Source organism: Macaca thibetana, chromosome 14, assembly GCF_024542745.1.
Source record: "Macaca thibetana thibetana isolate TM-01 chromosome 14, ASM2454274v1, whole genome shotgun sequence".
Lineage (NCBI taxonomy): Eukaryota > Metazoa > Chordata > Mammalia > Primates > Cercopithecidae > Macaca > Macaca thibetana.
The window spans coordinates 34,247,936-34,267,283 of record NC_065591.1 but is presented as its reverse complement, the minus strand read 5'-3'; the positions used below and the strand labels follow the sequence as shown (position 1 = coordinate 34,267,283).

The window sequence follows — 19,348 nt, the reverse complement described above, 5'->3', positions numbered from 1 at the left end:
ATTGGCCAGGGAAATAGATTTGAAACTGATCTCCCATGTCCTTGGCTGCAGCCCAATTAAATGAGATTAAAGCCTTCCTCCCTGGCAATACTGGTTGTCTCAGTGATTGACTTTCTGTGTGGCAAGCAGCAGGACCTAGATTGAACCCCTGGAGTTTTGATAACATTTTTAATATTATTATTTTTTATCTTAATCAGTTTTGCCAATTATGTCGATTTTATTAATATTTTCAAAGAACCTAAATTTGACTTTGATGACTCTGGTTTATATGAATCATCTATTGTATCAGTTTCTGCTCTTATAATTTACTATTTCTTTCCTTCTAATTCTTTGACCTCATTCTGTCACCATTGGCAGAACAGATGCTTATCTCATTAATTTTTAGCCTCTTTTCCATTTTAATACAAGCATTTAGGGCTATAAATTTCCTTCAGGTATGCTTTAGCTGAATCTCACACCTTTTGCTTTGATTCTAAATATTTCCTTTTTAAAATTTTCATTATGCTTTCTTCTTTGTCTCACAAGTTAGTTAAAACATCTTTGTAAATTTCTAATATATGGTCTTATAAAATTATTTTAGCTATTTAGTTTTAACTTAATCCATCAGTAAAACGTGCTTGCATTATTAGACTATATCAAGGACCCTATATCAAGGACCCTATATCAAGGACTAACTACTTTTCATCACCTCCATTCCTACCATCGTGGTTCAAGAAATTATTTCTTCTCATTTAGAGAATGCAAAAGCCTTCTAACTGCTTATTCCTGTTTCTACCTCAACCTATTTTACTCTATTGTCATAATTATCCTATTTATCCTTAAGTCAGAGCATATCACTGCTCTGCTCCAGACCCTCCCATGGCTTTCTATCTCAGACTAAGAGCCTAAGGCCTTATAATGACCTGGAAGTCCCTGCATGATCAGTATCCCCTATTTTCTCTCTGATCTTATGCCCTGCTGCCCTCTCCCTCACTCACACTGCTTCTGTCATATTTTACCGCAGTGTCCCTTAAACACATCATCTAAATTGTTTACATTTCCTGGCATGCTCTTTTCCTAGAGATCTGCTTGTTCTTCTGGTCTTTACTCAAATATTACCTCAATGAAGCCTTCCCTAGTCAATCTAAAATTTCCAAAGCTAGTAATTTTTAAAAGCTAGGATGATATACATTATTATATTAACTTACATTCCCTGAAAAGTTCTTGAATCTTGCAACTATATTGTAGAAAGTGTTTTAAATAAATTACAAAGAAAGTTCTGAAAATTGTGAATATTACTGAAAAAGCATCTAATCATGATGCACAAATTTGTGAGATGAGTGCATAAATACCATTAATTGCATTTAATTAGGAGAAAGCAGTATAAATAAGTGTTTAAGAATCTGATGAGAAGAATGATTTCAGTTTAAACGTTTTTTCCTTTATATTTTCACTAGAATATTTTGCTTGGTAAACATGTTAACAACAGTAACAGACAATAAGGGTGACTTAACACAATTCTAAATAAGAAAAATTTGAACTAAAGAAGTTTTATTTTATTCTTAAACCTAACTGAGAATCTTTCACCAGTACACAAATAATATTGCAAGGCTAGACAATCAAGTGTTTATTTAGATAAGTGTCTGCTATCTATGAATGGAGCAACATGGGGCTGTTTTTTCTTATTATGGTTACTGAGAATAAATTATCAAAGGTTATGACAACCTCATTGTGTATTTTTATTTGAAATTGGCCTGTTGTATAAAGGGAGGTAGTGGGATGGAGTCACATAACTTCAATAAGTATGTTTGGGATTTGTCTATAACTATTCTACAGCGGAGATATTAAACAATTTAGTTGATGGAGAAAATCAACTTTTATACTAGTTTTAGTCATAAAAGATTATGAAGCAAGGACTGGGCAGGTGACAGAGATGGTGAGGGAATCTCATTAGAAAATTACTGTTGCATTTAAGTCTTGGTGTAAAATAGCTAATATATCTCTCTTTCTTTCTGAACCATGGCAGGGAAAGGCAAAAGAAACAAGATTCTCCTTCATGTTTTGTCTGATACATGTCGATTCATAGATTTAGGGTGTGGAAATGTTTTTTTTCAATATCTCAAGTATGCTATATTTCTGATGAACATATCTGAAGTGTGCTGTCTTAGCTCCTAGCTATTTCTACATTTTCTCACTTCCAATTTGTCCCATGACAAGTGATAGCATCTGCAGACATTGGCTCTGGCACTACTGAAATACTGCTGTCTTTGGATGGCTTCCTCTACTTTCCAGTAAGATGAAGGAAGCCCAAGAGTCTTCTCTTTTTAGTGTGAGGCATCACAGAAATCCAATTAAATGAGATTAAAAAGTTAACTTGGGTTTCAAAACTTTACAAATGCTAAGTACTACTGTTGCTTCTTCCTTTAAGCTGCTTTAATTCTTGTTCTGGTGTTTCAGGCACTTTCATTCTGTCCTTCATAGACATAGAGAAATATGGTGTTGGGATAATGAAGGACAACAAAAAGTACAGATATGTAATTAAACTGACTGGAGTGCTGGTTCTTCTCCCTCCAGTTTCTCAGTTGGAATTCTTATGTTCCCATTCATGTCTTTATTGGTTTTCTGTGTGTTCACACTGCTCTATTTCACAGCTCCACTGTTAGGAGATCCTAGATGAGCTATGGTGCTCCCTTAAATTGATCATTCTTTTTCTTTTTCATCTCTCTCTCATAACAGAGACAGCATGTGTTTGTTTTGGGAGTCCAGCTCTTAACCAGCAATCTAAGTTTCATAACTATATTCATCCTCCTTTATCTATTTGCTATTAACAATATAATATATTCTTCAATGTTCTCTCCTGAGCCTTCCCATGTCTCCTTTTCCCCCCCTCTTTACTCTGGTAGTTACTTATTACATCTCTCAACAGAGTAATACACTTTTAACTTTCTTCTGTCTGGCACGGCCCATCCAAATGGATATATTTTAATTTAGATATTTTAAAATAACTATCCAACAGCTCATTCCAAAATCTTACATCTTTTTAATCTTACTTTTTACCACAATTTCTTCCTTGAATATGAAAATCCATTGCTCCTTACCTTTAAGTGTTTAGAAGCACAATTTCTCAATTCACAACTTTTCTCCCACGGAGTGAGAAAATAACTTGAGTTCCTCTAATTTTTTTCCAGTGAACTTCGTCACAAAAGAAACCAAAAGAATTTATTAATCTTGGTTTTCAATAAAGCTTTACTATATTTTAAAAATACTGATATCCCTAGATATATTAAATGCTATTTGTTCATAAAAATATTATCAATTGCCTTTTAGTATGAATAATTTTTAAAAGTGAGGACAGCATGAAATCAGTTCTCAAAGCAGCTGTCACCACTGAGAGGTACCTCTTTGGTATTAATGCAGTTTGAGACATTACCAAGATAATTCCATATTTCTATATTGTACATACTTCCTTAAGTCTTCCATTAGTCATTCTATTTTGAAAGTTTCTCGTTAAGGAACTAACAAGAGAATTAGAGTCTCACTCAGGGTGTTGTTAGATAGTTTTCCTAGATTTAGTATTTTTACTTAATTTTCAGGCCCATTTAGACAGTCAGCCCAGTTAATCTTTCTTCATAGTGGCGTTATAACTAAATAAACTGGCTCAATGAATAGCCTTGATTTCTGGGACACCAAACTTTTTCTGTGAGTTTCTTCTCTCTCCCTTCCTTCTCCTTTATTCATCAACTCTGTCTCCTTCCTTTTCTGGTTTCTTCCTTGTTGACTCATAGCTTATACTTCTTAATCTGTAAGCTTCACAGTTAGGAACCATGTCTATCTCCTTCCTTACTCTGTCTGCATCGCCTAAATATATAATAAATAATGGTCAAATAAATAGTAAAACTGGAAACTTAAATCTGGTATAAAATTATTATTTATGCTTATGGTACCCAAAGTATTCTGAATGCCACAATATGAATGTCGCATTTCCTAATCACAGTTTATTTATATGGAAAGCTTTCCAGCCAAAATATGAATTGCATGTAACTGTTCACTGAAATAGAGCTTGTTTTGCTAAAAAAAATCAATTGCCTGAAAATAGGACTGGAAGAAAATATGGTTCCTTCAAATAAGATGGATTCAGACTTTAAGTGAAATACACTGTACTTAATTTTAAAAGAGCTATCTGAGTTTCCCTGCTTGGTAAGTATTCTCTTCTCTTCCTCAGACATTTCAAGAAGTAGGAGGACCGTTAGACTGAGTCATTTTGAAATACATGGTCAACTTGTCTATCTTTAGCTACTATAGTGCCTTAGTTCTTTCCTTTCAGTTTCCTTGTAAACTGAAAATTTTGTTGGGGTACAGTAACTTATCTACTCCACACAAAAGCTATGGTTCTGTTTGAATAGCCTAGAGAACTTTGAAGTAGTTTGTATTCATGCCTAAGATCATGTAATTGTCAAATGAAAGACCATCAACAAAAATGTCTTTTTATGGGGGCAGGGGATGGAGTCTCATTCTGTCTCCCAGGTTGGAGTGCAGTGGCCTGATCTCGACTCACTGCAACCTCTGCCTCCTGGGTTCAAGCAATTCTGCTGCCTCAGCCTCCTCAGTAGCTGGGACTACAGGCATCTGCCACTATGTCCGGCTAATTTTTGTGTTTTTAGTAGAGACGGGGTTTCACCATGTTGGTCAGGCTGGTCTCAAACTCCTGACCTCGTGATCCGCCCGCCTCAGCCTCCGAAAGTGCTGGGATTACAGGCGTGAGCCATCGCGCCTGGCCAAAAATGTCATTTTTAAGGTAAATATTAAAATGAACTTTGGGCCGGACGCGGTGGATCACGCCTGTAATCCCAGCACTTTGGGAGGCCGAGACGGGCGGATCACGAGGTCAGGAGATAGAGACTTTCCTGGCTAACACGGTGAAACCCCGTCTCTACTAAAAATACAAAAAATTAGCTGGGTGCGGTGGCGGGTGCCTATAGTCCCAGCTCCACTGGAGGCTGAGACAGAAGAATGGCGTGAACCCGGGAGGCGGAGCTTGCAGTGAGCCGAGATTGCGCCACTGCACTCCAGCCTGGGCGACAGAATGAGACTCTGTCTCAAAAAAAATAAATAAATAAAAAATAAAAAAAATAAACAAAAGGAACTTTGTTCACTTAGGTTTTCTGATATAATTACCATTAATCACTTAAATCAATTAATTAACCGAATTACTTGTACTTTTATGCCAAGTTAAATATATGTATGCACAATATTGGTCAGGTGCAGTGGCTCATGCCTGCAATTCCAGCACTTTGGGAAGCTGAGGCAGGTGGATCACTTGAGGTCAGGAGTTCAAGACCAACCTGACCAACATAGTGAAACCCCATCCCTCTTAAAAATACAAAATTATCCAGGTGTGGTGGCACATGCCTGTAATCCCAGCTACTTGGGAGGCAGAGGCAGGAGAATCGCTTGAACCTAGGAGGCAGAGGTTGCAATGAGCCAAGATCATGCCATTGCACTTCAGCCAGGGTAACAAGAGCGAAACTCCATCTCAAAAATCTATCTATCTATCTATCTATCTATCTATCTATCTATCTATCTATCCATCCATCCATCCATCCATAGAGAGATAGATATGCACAATCTATGAAATTTGTAATAATTATAATTTTTTCTCTTTCCCTACATAAGAAAGTCTCTTCTTGTGAGGCATCTCTATTCACTGTCCATCCATTAGGTGGGTGGGAAGCTTGATATTCCAACTAGAAGTGTCCCAGTTTCTGCCTATTTAAAACAGCCTCTTTTTTTGTTCATGTTTTAGCTCTGTCCTTTTGACTACCTATTCAATCAAATTGAAGGTTCAAACTTCTTAACAGGACTGTTGTTTTCTTTCAAAGATACACTTTTCCCCCTGAAGATGGTTTCAGAGTTCAGATGAAAGCTCAATAAATCATATACCATTGGGAAAGAGGTCCACAGTGTCCATATTTAGGTACTTGTCATGTCCTGGATTCTCAGAGGCCTCTAAGGACATGCCTCTTGCCCTCTCTGGCTACTAGACAACCTGCTGGCACCTGCTTACCACCAGCAGAGGTGTACGTTATCCTGCCTGATCTCTGCTTTTAGCCTCATCCTCCTTGAACCTCTGTAGAAAAATCAGTGCAACTCACAGTCTTTTTTCTTGGCTCATGCTGGGCCTCCTTGTCTCTCTATGCCACCCCTTCACCCTTGGCTCCATGTTGGCCCTCAAACCCTGAGGTTCAAACATGAATTCATCCAGCCATTGGCTTAGGCTGTCCAGCACAAGGCTTCTGCTATTTTGAAGAACTCTTTTTTTTTTTTTTTTTTTTTTTTTTTTTTTTTTTAACAAAACTCAGTTTTCCAGAATGCTGCTTCACTACAGTCTAAGTTTAAGAACATCTTTAGGGGCCAAAGCAATGACTTCTTGGCTTCAGACTCCCTCTGTTCATTATTAAAAGTGCTGCAACTCATTGATTCAATCAGTGAGAAAGCACAAGGGATCCGGATTTTTAAGAGGAAAGAATAAAAACTTGGTTGAGACCAGAAAATATGACAAAATGGACAAGTTGATTGACTCTCTGCTGCAAACAACTAAAAAGTCAGGATAAATTATTTCTAAAAAATCTTTTAGACTGTGCCATTGACCTAGAAATAAAATAATACATACTAGAGATCCAGAGAGATAAGCAGAATGCTGAACCTAGCTTTTATCTGAATGGAATTTGATCTTGCAGAGGAAGGGCTCAGGAAACAAATTCCAGAGGTCAGCCAAGGAAGAAGATCTAATAGGAGACCATCTCCCTTCATAAAACAAGAATCACAACAGGCTAAATTTCACTGAAAAGGTAAACCGTAAATAATACTTTTCCAGGATGTTGCAAGTAAAATGGACTATCTCAAACATTTTCACTGTGTGAAGAAAAATAATCATTGGGGATTCATATCACAGGTTGATCCTTGGAGTTTAAATAATATTAGACGAAGATGAAGAGAAAATAATCTGGAAGAAAAATGTCTGAAAATAGGATGCAAAAGTGTATCATAAAGATACAAAGAGATAAAAAATATTAAAGAGGAGTTAAGAGGCATGGAAGTCAAAATAAGAAGGTCTTGTGTGCACCTAATCAGATTTCTATAAAGAACAGAGTGAAGCATTACCTGACTTGAAAATATACTACAAAGCTATAGTAACCAAAATAGCATGGTACTGGCATAAAAACACATAGACTAAAAGAATAGACTAGATAGCCCATAAATAAATTCATGCATTTACAGTGAACTCATTTTTGTCAAATATGCTAAGGACATACCCTGGGAAAAGGACACCTTCTTCAATAAATGGTGCTGGGGGAAAATGGATCTCCATAAACAGAAGAATGAAACTAGACTCCTACTTCTCAACATATGCAAAAATAAACTCAAAATGAATTAAATTCTCAAATCTAAGATGTAAACTTATGAAACTATTAGAAGAAAACATTAAGAAGTAACTTCAGGACAAGAATAGTCTGGGAGGAATTTCTTGAGTAATACCACAAAAGCACAGGAAACCAAAGCAAAAATGAAAACATGGGATCACGTCAAGCTAAAAAAGCTTCTGCACAGCAAAAGAAACAAGCAACAAAGTAGAGAGACAACCCACAGAATGGAAGAAAATATTTGCAAATGACACATCTGAGAAGGGACTAATAACTAGAATGCATAAGAAGCTCAAAAAATAGGAAAAAAAAATCAAATAACCTAACAAAAAAATGGGCAAAAGAGCTGAACGGACATTTCCTTTGAAAACTGGCATGAGACAAGTATGCCCTCTCTCACCACTCCTATTCAACATAGTATTGGAAGTGGCTGGCCCAGGGCAATCAGGCAACAGGAAGAAATAAAGGGTATTAAAATAGGAAGAGAGGAAGTCAAATTGTCTCTGTTTGCAGATAACATGATTGTATATTTAGAAAACCCCATCATCTCAGCCCAAAATCTCCTTAAGCTGATAAGCAACTTCTGCAAAGTCTCAGGATACAAAATCTATGTGCAAAAATCACAAGCATTCTTATACACCAATAATAGATAAACAGAGAGCCAAATCATAAGTGAACTCCCATTCACAATTGCTACTAAGAGAATAAAATACCTAGGAATGCAATTTACAAGGGATGTGAAGAACCTCTTCAAGGAGAACTACAAACCACTGCTTAAGGAAATAAGAGAGGACACAAATAAATGGAAAAACATTCCATGCTCATTGATAGAAAGAATCAAAATCATGAAAATTATAAAAGTAATTTATAGATTCAATGCTCTCCCCATCAAGCTACCATTGACTTTCTTCACAGAAGTAGAAAAAACTACTTTAAATTTCATACAGAACCAAAAAAAGAGCCCTCATAGCCAAGACAATCCTAAGCAAAAAGAACAAAGCTGGAGGCATCATGCTACCTGACTTCAAACTATACTACAAGGCAACGGTAACCAAAACAGCAAGGAACTGATACCACAACAGATATATAGACCTGGAACAGAACAGAGACCTCAGAAATAACACCACACATCTACAACCATCTGATCTTTGACAAACCTGACAAAAATAAGCAATGGGGAAAGGATTCCCTATTTAATAAATGGTGTTGGGAAAACTGGCTAGCAATATATAGAAAACTGAAACTGGACCCCTTCCTTACTCCTTATACAAAAATTAACTCAAGATGGATTAAAGACTTAAACTTAAGACCTAACACCATAAAAACCCTAGAAGAAAACCTAGGTAATATCATTCAGGACATAGGCATGGGCAAAGACTTCATGACTAAAACACCAAAAGCAACGCAACAAAAGCCAAAATAGACAAATGGGTTCTAATTAAACTAAAGAGCTTCTGTAAAGCAAAAGAAACTATCATTAGAGTGAACAGGCAACCTAGAGAATGGGAGAACATTTTTGCAATCTATCCACTGACAAAAGGCTAATATCCAGAATCTACAAAGAACTTAAACAAATTTACAAGAAAAAAGCAAACAACCCCATCAAAAAGCGGGTGAAGGATATGAACAGATACTTCTCAAAAGAAGACATTTATGCAGCCAACAAATATATGAAATAAAGTTCATCATTACTGGTCATTAGAGAAATGCATATCAAAACCACAATGAGATACCATCTCATGCCAGTTAGAATGGCAATCATTAAAAAGTCGGGAAACAACAGATGCTGGAGAGGATGTGGAGAAATAGGAATGCTTTTACACTGTTGGTGGGAGTGTAAATTAGTTCAACCATTGTGGAAGACATTTTGGTGATTCCTCAAGGATCTAGAACCAGAAATACCATCTGACCCAGCAATCCCATTACTGGGTATATACCCAAAGAATTATAAATCATTCTACTATAAAGACACATGCACATGTATGTTTACTGCGGCATGGTTCACAATAGCAAAGACTTGAAACCAACCCAAATGCCCATCAATGATAGACTGAATAAAGAAAATGTGGCACATATACACCATGGAATACTATGCAGCTATAAAAAAGGATGAGTTCTTGTCCTTTGCAGGGACATGGATGAAGCTGGAAACCATCATTCTCATCACACAAACCGTAGAACAGAAAACCAAACACCATATGTTCTCACTTATAAGTGGGAGTTGAACAATGGGAACAGATGGACACAGGGAGGGGAACATCACACACTGGGGCCTGTCGGGAGGTGGGTGGCTAGGGGAGGGATAGCGTTAGGAGAAATACCTAATGTAGATGATGGGTTGATGGGTGTAGCAAACCACCATGGCATGTGTATGTGCATTTAACAAACCTGGACGTTGTGCACATGTACCCTAGAACTTAAAGTATAATGTAAAAAATAACCCCCCCCCAAAAAAAAAAACGGGCAAAAGAGCTGAATAGACATTTCTTAAAAGAAGACATACAAATGGCAAACAAGTATATGTAAAAATGCTCAATATCACTAATCATCAGAGAAATGAAAATCAAAACTGCAATGAAGCATCATCTCACCCCAGTTAAAATGAATTTTATCCAAAAGAAAGACAATAATGAATGCTGGTGAGAATAAGAAGAAAGAGAAACCTTTTCTCCCACCAACCCTACACTGTTGGTGGGAATGTAAATTAGTACAGCCATTATGGAAACAGTGTGGAGGTTCCTCTAAAAACTAAAAATAGAACTACCATATGTTCCAGTAATACCACTATTGTATATACATGCAAAAGAAAGGAAATCAATACATCAAGGAAATGTCTGCATTCCCTTGTTTATTGCAGCACTATTCAGCACTATTCATAATAGGCAAAATATAGAATCAACCTAAGTATTCATCAACAGATGAATGGATAAAGAAAATGTTGTATGTATACACAATGAAGTATTTCAGCCATAAAAAAGAATGCAGTCCTGTCATTTGTAACAACACAGATGGCGCTGGAGGACATTTTGTTAAGTAAAATAAGCCAAGCACAAAAAGACAAATATTGCACGTTTTCACTCACACGTAGGAGCAAAAAAATAAATAAAATTTAACTCATGGAGATAGAGACTAGAATGATGGTTGCCAGAGGCTGGGAAGGGTAGTGGGGAGGAGCAAATAAAGGGAGGTTATTTAATAGGTACAAACCTACAGTTTAGATAGAATGCATAAGATCTCGTAGTCAGTAGCATGATAGAATGACTAAACAACAATTTACTGTATATTTTTAAATAACCAAAACAGTAGAAATGGAATGTTCCTAAAGCAAAGAAATGATAAATGCTTGAGGTGATGGATACTCTAATTACGCTGATTTTATCACTACACACTATGTGATATGCCTGTATCAAAATATCACATGTATCTCATAAATTATGTATAACTATGATGTATCCATAATAATTATAAATAAATTTTTAAAGAAAAAATAAGGGAGTGGGAGAATATAAGAGAGAAAATATTTGAAGAGTTGATAGGTAATAATTTTCCAGAAATTCTGCGAGATGCCAATCCACAGATTCAAGAACCCCAAAGAATCTTAGAATCTGAAGGATGATAAATAAAAGAAATCTGCTCCCAGATACATTGTGCTGAAACTGTGGAATACCAGAAAGGAGAGAAGATATTAAAACCAACCAGAGAAAAAAGATAGATACCTACACGGGAATACATTTAGAGTGATAGCTGACCTCTCCATAATGACAATGGAAAGAAGTCCGTGATGATGTATTTGCTTTGCTATGTGAAAATACCTTATATGAATGAGGGCAAAATAAAGACATTTTCAGATAAGTAAAAATGAGAAGAGCTTGCTGACAGTAACTAAAAGAAGGTTGTATTCAGCTAAAATAAAGTAGCCCAGGTGGAAGGACTGGAAGGTAAGAAGAAATTATAACCAGAAAGATGAAAAATTGGGGATAACTCTAAAAATGATCTCATGGAAAATTATTAAAATATAAAATTACACTATATTATAATAATAGCATATAAGTCACAAATCATATGATTGGATTATTTGAGAGAAGAAAGTAACAAATTAAAATATTTGTTAACTTTAGACTTTGATCATTTAGGTATGCAAGCTAAAATGTTCAGAAATAAACAGAATGAAAATAGAGGGTATAATTTCCAAACTAGTTGACAGGGAAAATGTAATGAGAAAAAAAATTGGTCTAAAAGAACACAAGAATGGGGTGAGGAGAAAAAACAGAAAAGCCAGGACAAATAGAAAGCACATAATAATCCAAATACAATGCACACTTGTAATTGCAACACATAGAAAAGACCAAATACTTTACAGACAAAAATTGCCAGATAAAATTTTTAAATGAACTATATGCTGATTACTGGGAGCCCCTCTAAAACAGAACATATAAACACAGAAAGGAAAGGGTGGAAGGAAGATATACTAGGAAAATAATAACCAAAAGAAAGTTGGAATGTTTCTATTAGTACTGGATAAATGAGACTTTTACTAGAGCTAGTGACAGTTTCTACAAAATAATAGAAGTTTCAATTCACCAGGGAGATATAATATTTTGAACACATGTGTGCCTAAGAATTAAATCTCAAAATACATGAAGCAATATTTGACAGATTACAAGAAAAAATTGATAAGTTCATCTCCATAATGGGAGACTTAAACACATCTTTCTAATTAATTGATAGAACAACAGAATTAGCAAGTTTGATACTTTGCACCTAACAGCTGCAATTCAAAAGCTATATGGAAGTTGTCAGGAACTTGACCACACAACTGGGCCTTAAAGTAAGTCTCAATGACCATCTCTTAAGCTAAGCAACACAACCTCATTAAGTTGGCCACTGGGAAGGACAGGCCACATGTAGGTAAGCTTGTTCCACAGAGGATTTTCAACTCTGGAATGTTTCCACTGCCCTGGCTTACTGGTTCCTTCATGTTTTATGGCCCACCTAAAACAAAAGATAAAAATACAAAAAGAAATTTAGCAAGGTTAAATATCACTTTAAAATATTCATTTTATTCATTGAGTACTTACTATATACTAGGCAAAAACTCAGTTTGAATTAAAAACCCAAATCTGAAATTTTGCTGTGTAAAGAAACACAATTGAGAGTAACTTACTAAAAAATAATAAATTTTAAAATCAGGAAAGCATTAAGGTAAAATTGGCAATGTTATTGCTAGACAACTGTATTTGAGGCAAAAGGTAAAGTAGAATAACAGTCCTTTTATAATAACAATGACATAAATAACAATATTAACATAAAAATCAAGCAAAACTTTAGATAGTAAAAGAGAAGTTAACTGACATACAGTTATTGTCGGATACATTATTAAAAAACCAACAGATTACAAAGTACCAGATTTTTTTAAAGTAAAAAATAAGAACATAAAATATCTGACTGCTATAACTAATAAATGTAAGTATTTATATACATTGTAATATGCTAATGGAGAATATATCTTTCTCAACAATTCATGGAATATTTGTAATATTTGCCACATATACACAAAATAAACTTTAATATAATTTTAAAATAAAAATGGAATAAGTCATATATTGTGACAAATGGGAAAATAAAATCAGATATAAATGCAATTTCACAATTGTGACCACATATATTATATAGTAATTATATTAATTACATTATATATGTATAATATTTATCATAAGTAATATAAGTATTATATAAATTATATATTAATTATAAGTAAACATACATTCTCTCCCCTAACACTCTATGGTACCAGATAGAGGGAAAAAAAAATGTGATCAATAGATATTTAGTAAGCAATGAAATAATGTACTTGAAATCTTACAGGATACATGTAGAATTATATTCAAAGATAAATTTATAATATTAAGTGCTAATTTATTAAAAGCTAAGTAGAGAAGGGAAATTAATAAAGCATTAAACTCAAATTATTATTTTTTAAATATAAAATTGTCCTAAGGAAAATAGGTGAATGGAAATTATTATAAAGGTTCAAATAGAAATCAATAACTTGGAAAGTAGATCCTCAGCAGAATGGTCCAAAGAAGTGTTTTTCAGTTTGGCAGTTCCTCAGAAAGTCAAATATTAGAATGCAACATGACCCAGCAATCCCATGTATAAACTCAAAAGAATTGAAAGTACGTATTCAAATAATACTTGTGCATGAAAGCTCACAGCACACTATTAATAGTAGGCAAAAAGTAGAAACAACCCCCACAATATGTCTGTGAAATAAAAAATATAATAGCAAATCTCTTGCAAGTAAATCTAGGTGAATGAGAATGTAAGACAAACCAGACAGGAAAATTGAACTAAATACTTAACATTAACAAAATGAAAAGCAAGAGTATATTATGCATGTATATATTAATAAATACAATAATTCTAATGAATAAATGAATTTCTGGAAGAAAACCTCACAAATTTGAAATAGAAAATACTAAAAATGAGCTCCTGCTCATATAACTTTGCAGAATGTGGCACAGATCTTTTCATGTGATATAAAATACTTTAAACCAAAAGATACAGAAAACTAGTTAATTCATCTCATGGGGGGGAGATAAGCTTCATAATAAAGTTAGTTAGTGGTAATTTAAGATGTGATACAGCAACTGTATTTATAATTAAAGATGCAAAATTCCTAAATCAGTGTTAGCCAATAAAATGTAACATCGTGGCAAGAGCATAATTATAATAGCTAAGAAATACTGGTCCTAGAAATGAAATTGTGGACATTTACTAATACAATACATCACTGATTAATGAATGAGAATGCAGGAGCAGTGCATCACCCATAATTTTCCAGTGCACATGATGGTCATCTGAGCCTGCAAATTTTCTGAGATCCCTCAGCCCCATCAGATCCATCCATAGTACTTGGCCTTGTATTTCTCTTCTTTGTTCTGTGAAATCACACATTCATTATCTGAGCAATGCTTTTTATATATCTTGTTTCGTAGAGACAAGGCTCTACGTAGAGGCTACATACAAGACAACAAATACCCAGCAATCCAAACTGAAGTCTAAAGAGAAATGGAAAGTTCATTAATTCAGACAACATATTTGAGTTATTGGAATATTAGCTAACAACTTCAGAAGGCGGTAAGCTCCTACAACTGCAGGTGAAAGTGAGAGGAACACATATATTTAAGTCATACCAATTTTATTTTATCTTTTGGAATACGTGGTCTACCTCCAAGAACCTGCTTCTTTTGAAAACCTTTCTTGTAGTTTTCTCATTCACATGTCAACATCTGCTGGGCCTGGAGATATAAAAGCTTGCTTTCTTGTTTCTCATAGCCATATCTAGTTTATTGTTACTCCATCCACTTCCAAAGATCCCCAGTTGCTTTGAAGCACATATCAATAGACCATAACACCTACTTCGCTTCCTGGTTGCATTTGTATCAGTTCTGTATCCTCTCTTCTCATTTATTGAAGAGTTTACTATTCTGGCTTACTTTTGTTCTCTCTACCTCTGCTCCTGTAATTAGCCAACATCTTTTCATTATCTAAGTAGATAATCCACCCTGGCCTCTCAGGGCCTCCCATGACTTTAACCCCTTTTCAGATATCAGCCTACCCTTCCCATGAACACAACCTCAAACTGGTCAATACAAATGACTACACCACTTTCAAAATCCTATTTTCAACACCACCACCCTTTCACCACCACCTCCTTTTCCGCTAGTTCATGTATTTAAGTATCTCTACTCCAATAATTCCTCAACTCTTCCAGATGATCCAAGCCACTGCATTGATCACTTCTTCATATTCCATAACCTCCCTGCCAGGTAAGCTCTTCCCTTTGTACTCAGTTAAGATTCATGGTCCAGCGTCATAGCCACTGTCTTGTGCTTGCCCTCAACCCACTGCCCCTTCTCCTTCTCTGTATTCACTTAAAAATATATATAAACCAACTCTGGTTAAGTCCAGTTCTCTTCCTACGCAGCCTATACTTGAAGAGTTGATCAGTGGTTGGAGAAAAACATAAACAACCATGAATGAAATCGCTACAAATGGTCAGATCACAATGTGGTTGGGGGAGCAGTACAGATATATTAGGGAGTGTTTAAGAATTTGACGACTTTTTTGGTTGTCACAATGATCAGATGACACTACTGTCATCTAACTGGCAGGAGACCAAGAATACCAAATATCCTTCAAAATATGGGAAAGTCTGTCCCGCGTCTCACAGACTTTCAAATTTCCCTCTGAACATTCATGTTGGGGAAAATTGGAGTCTAAAACCAAACTATATTTTATAAAATGACACCATTTTTTTTTATTGAGATGGGGTCTAGCTATGTTGCCCATGCTGGCCTCAAAGTCTTGGCCTCAAGTAATTCTCCCACCTTGGCCTCCCAAAGTGCAAGGATTATAGGCATAAGCCACCATGCCCAGCCCATAGTATTTTTTCATACACACTGAATTTTATAGAAATTCAGCTCCCTCCAATATCTCAAGGAGGGAAGCTCTGATTTTTTTTTTTTATGTCGTTCACTATTTTGGAAAAATCACATCATTGATAGCATTATCATTTGTGGTATTTGAGTCACCAGTACAACATAGTTGTATCCTTTGGTATTTATAGTTCACATATCCAGTTCATTCTATGCATAGGACCAAGTATCTGCAAACGTAATGTTGTCCAGAATAGCTGTGCTGAGAATTTATATTATAATATATATTACTTCTACTTTAAAGTTACTTTTCTTTTATTTCTATAATTATTACTGCCCAACCATTTCTTTAAAATTACATTAGTGGGTAGGTTATCATAACTATAAATTTTATTTTAGGATAATAAAGAAGTCATTAAAATATATTTTTTATAAAGAGGGAGCATGAGATCGGGTAGTGTTGACAACTACTCTTTTAAATTTATAACCACAAACTTCAAGTGGCCCCTAGCACCACTGGGCCATCTCACTGCATTCCTCCATCCCATTGACTCCAACCCCTCAGGGGCACATGACTTGTTTCTCATCAAACCTCTCACTTCCCACTGCCCATTTCTCAATGTCTGCTGGAGCCTTTCTTATCTCACTGAGAAAATAGAAGTGGTCAGAAGACTTTCCTCATCCCCCCACCAGCAAATCTACCCAGCTCCCTGCCTCTGTACCCATACACTCTGCCTGCCCTCCTGCCCTCCACTATAGTGGAGCTGTCTGTGCTCTGACTGAAGGCCAATACTTGTGATTGTGCCTCGAATCCTTATCCTCCCTCATCTAGGACTTTGTTCTTACTTTGTGCTGTTAATTTTCCTTCCCTTCTGCATCATTCCTTCTGCATAATGTCTGACAATCTGACACGAAGAAAAAGAACCTTCTCTACACTCACATCCACCACTAGTTATTGCCTTATTTCTGTGTATCCCTTTGCAACAAAGTCCTTAAAAGACTCATCTCCTTTTTTATTCTCTTCTCTTTCTCTCCTAAACAAATTCCAATTAGATTTTCATCTCTGAAACTCCAATGAAACTGCCTCATCAGGGTTTTCACATTACCGAAGCCAAAGGTTTTTCTTAAAACATACCTGAACTAATAGAAACATCTGACAAAGGTTATTTCCTCCTTCTGACCTAGCAGACCCAATTGTACTAAAGCTATCTGAGGTGATAAAGGATTCTGTATTAAGTCTCTGGTAAGCCCAATAAGAGAGGTGCAGTGTTGGTCCTAAGACTGTTGAGCAAGATCATCCTCTTTGCAACAGAAAACAACTGCGTTTTTGAAAAACAATCCCTGGTATATTGAAACATTATTTTTGAGACTAAGAACTGGGACATGCATGGTAAAGTGACTATGAAAACTGAGCCACCCATCATGTGGTAATATCCTTCATGACATGTGGTAAGACAGATGCAACTACATCCTTTATTGTACAATGGAAGTGATATATTTAGGATCAGGCTCAAGCAAATCCAGGTTTTTGCACTGATTCCTCTCCCTTAACTTACACCTATGGCCTGAAGAGAGTTTCTCTATGACTATTTGACTAATAGCAGAAGAATTCAAGCCTGGTTCACAAACAGGTCAGTGTGATGTGTTAGTGCTGCTCAGAGTGCACTGCTATTACATTTATAGTCCCACTTGGATGTGTCCCTGAAGGACAGTGGTGAGAAACTGTCCCATTAGGTTGAGCTGTGAGTGGAATACTTGATCATCGACTTTGTAGAAAGTATAGGTAACCAGAGCTGTGGATATACGTTGATACATTATTAATGATTTCACCTGCTGATCAGAAGCCTCAAGAAAACAAAACTGGAAGATCAGGGAAATGGAATTTTGAGGAAAAAGTATGTGGATGGATCTATGGGGAGGGTATAAAACTTGTGAATCTTTATTTCTCATGTAAATGCCTACTGACAGTATCTATCACAGAAGAGGTTTTCAACAACCAAGTAGACAGGATACCCAAAGTTTCCCCATCAGAATGTTTATCTATTGACCTGATGTCACCACAACCTTGTCTCAGATTAAGAGACCCATTTTATGGCAAAGGAGGTGCAATAGTGAACCACAGGATTCACCTGTCTTACATTGTACATTATCTCCCAGAAGCAGTTGGCATCAGATAATGAAAGAATGGCCCTGAAGTCTGAACTAAGTCTCCAGCTTGTGGAAACACTGGTAAGGCTGGAGTGTTATCCTAAAGGATCAGTATATGCAATGATCCCAGCAATATAGGGTGGTGTGTCCTTAACAGCTAGAATATATGGGTTTAGAAACCAATGGTAGAGGGAGGACTGGCTCTTCTTGCCGTCACTTTCAAAAATCTACTTCAGAATCTGTATTTCTATTTCTAAAACCTTAGGCTTTGTTGGGTACTGATTTCCACTGTGGTAACACTTCTGCCAGTGGATGCAATAAGTCTTCCACTGGCCTGGGGAGTGATTGGAGAATTGATCTTGATTGCCATGAGGACTGAAATTTGCCACTACACAGTGGAGGCAAAGGTCTGAAACCCAGGGGACCTTGGGGACATTTGGTAGTGCTTCTATGCCCAGTGAATAGAGGAAACGGGCAACTGCATCAGTCATAGTCTAGTATGGGCAAATACATTAAGGGCTGAGACTTCTCAAGGATAAAGTCCTGGGTAAAGTAACTCACACTAGTCAAAGCACTAGCCAAGAATAAGAGAAATCTAAAATTGATGGAAGAGGAGGAAGTTTAGGACCAACTGCAGCAGTGAAAGTTGAGGCTTGATTTGCAAACCCTTTTTGAGTCATTTTAGGAGACTGCAATGGATGACCACATTGAAGTACTTAACTAAAACCCCAACCCCTTGAGGCAGAATTGAGGGCATGTTATTCTCCTATAAGATAGGGATATTGTTAGAGGTGCAAGTGGATCTGAATGGCCTAAGAGATGGACTGTACTGGGCCCGGTTTACATGCCTCTTCAAATTCGCTCAGCCTCATTCTCCTCCCTGTTCACACGTTCAGTGAAGATCCTAGCCACCACTGTAGTCACTTCATCTTCTACCAGCACCGATTCTTTTATTCACTCCCAGAGAGAGGGCCAGGCTTTGGCACAGCTTTCTTCATACCCACTGAACCATGGAGTGCTCATGGGTATGAAATGTTCCTTCATACCCACTGAACTACTGGAGTGCTCCATTTCTTGGAGCTGACCAGTCATTCTACTACTTCAGGTCTCAGATAAAATATTACTCCACAGGGCGTGGGCTCTGGCTTCCCCAGTGACTGCCTAAAAGGCCCTCGGAGGATCAGTAATTTAACCCAGAAGGGAGGGGGACTCAATGCTTCTTGGGGAAAACTTTGACTAATTAGAACCTAGGGACAAGAGGAATCAATAAATAAATCCCTTTCCCTTCCTTCCCAAGATATATGGGTCCTACAAACCCAGATGAAAGGTTGCCCAAGTGAGTTTATTTTGAAGCCATGG

The 19,348-nt window shown here is 36.4% G+C and overlaps 2 protein-coding genes across 6 annotated transcripts in view; one reads left to right on the top strand and one right to left on the bottom strand.

The window, feature by feature from the left end:
* The window catches only part of DNAJC24 (DnaJ heat shock protein family (Hsp40) member C24), a 940,502-nt gene that overhangs the window by 468,962 nt on the left and 452,192 nt on the right, over positions 1 to 19,348 (top strand). The gene's annotated exons all lie outside the window — the stretch shown is intronic.
* The window catches only part of LOC126936347 (doublecortin domain-containing protein 1), a 404,995-nt gene that overhangs the window by 79,963 nt on the left and 305,684 nt on the right, over positions 1 to 19,348 (bottom strand). For all 5 annotated transcript variants that reach the window (XM_050759023.1, XM_050759018.1, XM_050759019.1 and 2 more), the window contains one exon: positions 12,269 to 12,392. In XM_050759023.1, coding sequence (XP_050614980.1) covers positions 12,269 to 12,392 — 124 coding nt within the window. The remainder of the gene's footprint in view (positions 1 to 12,268; positions 12,393 to 19,348) is intronic.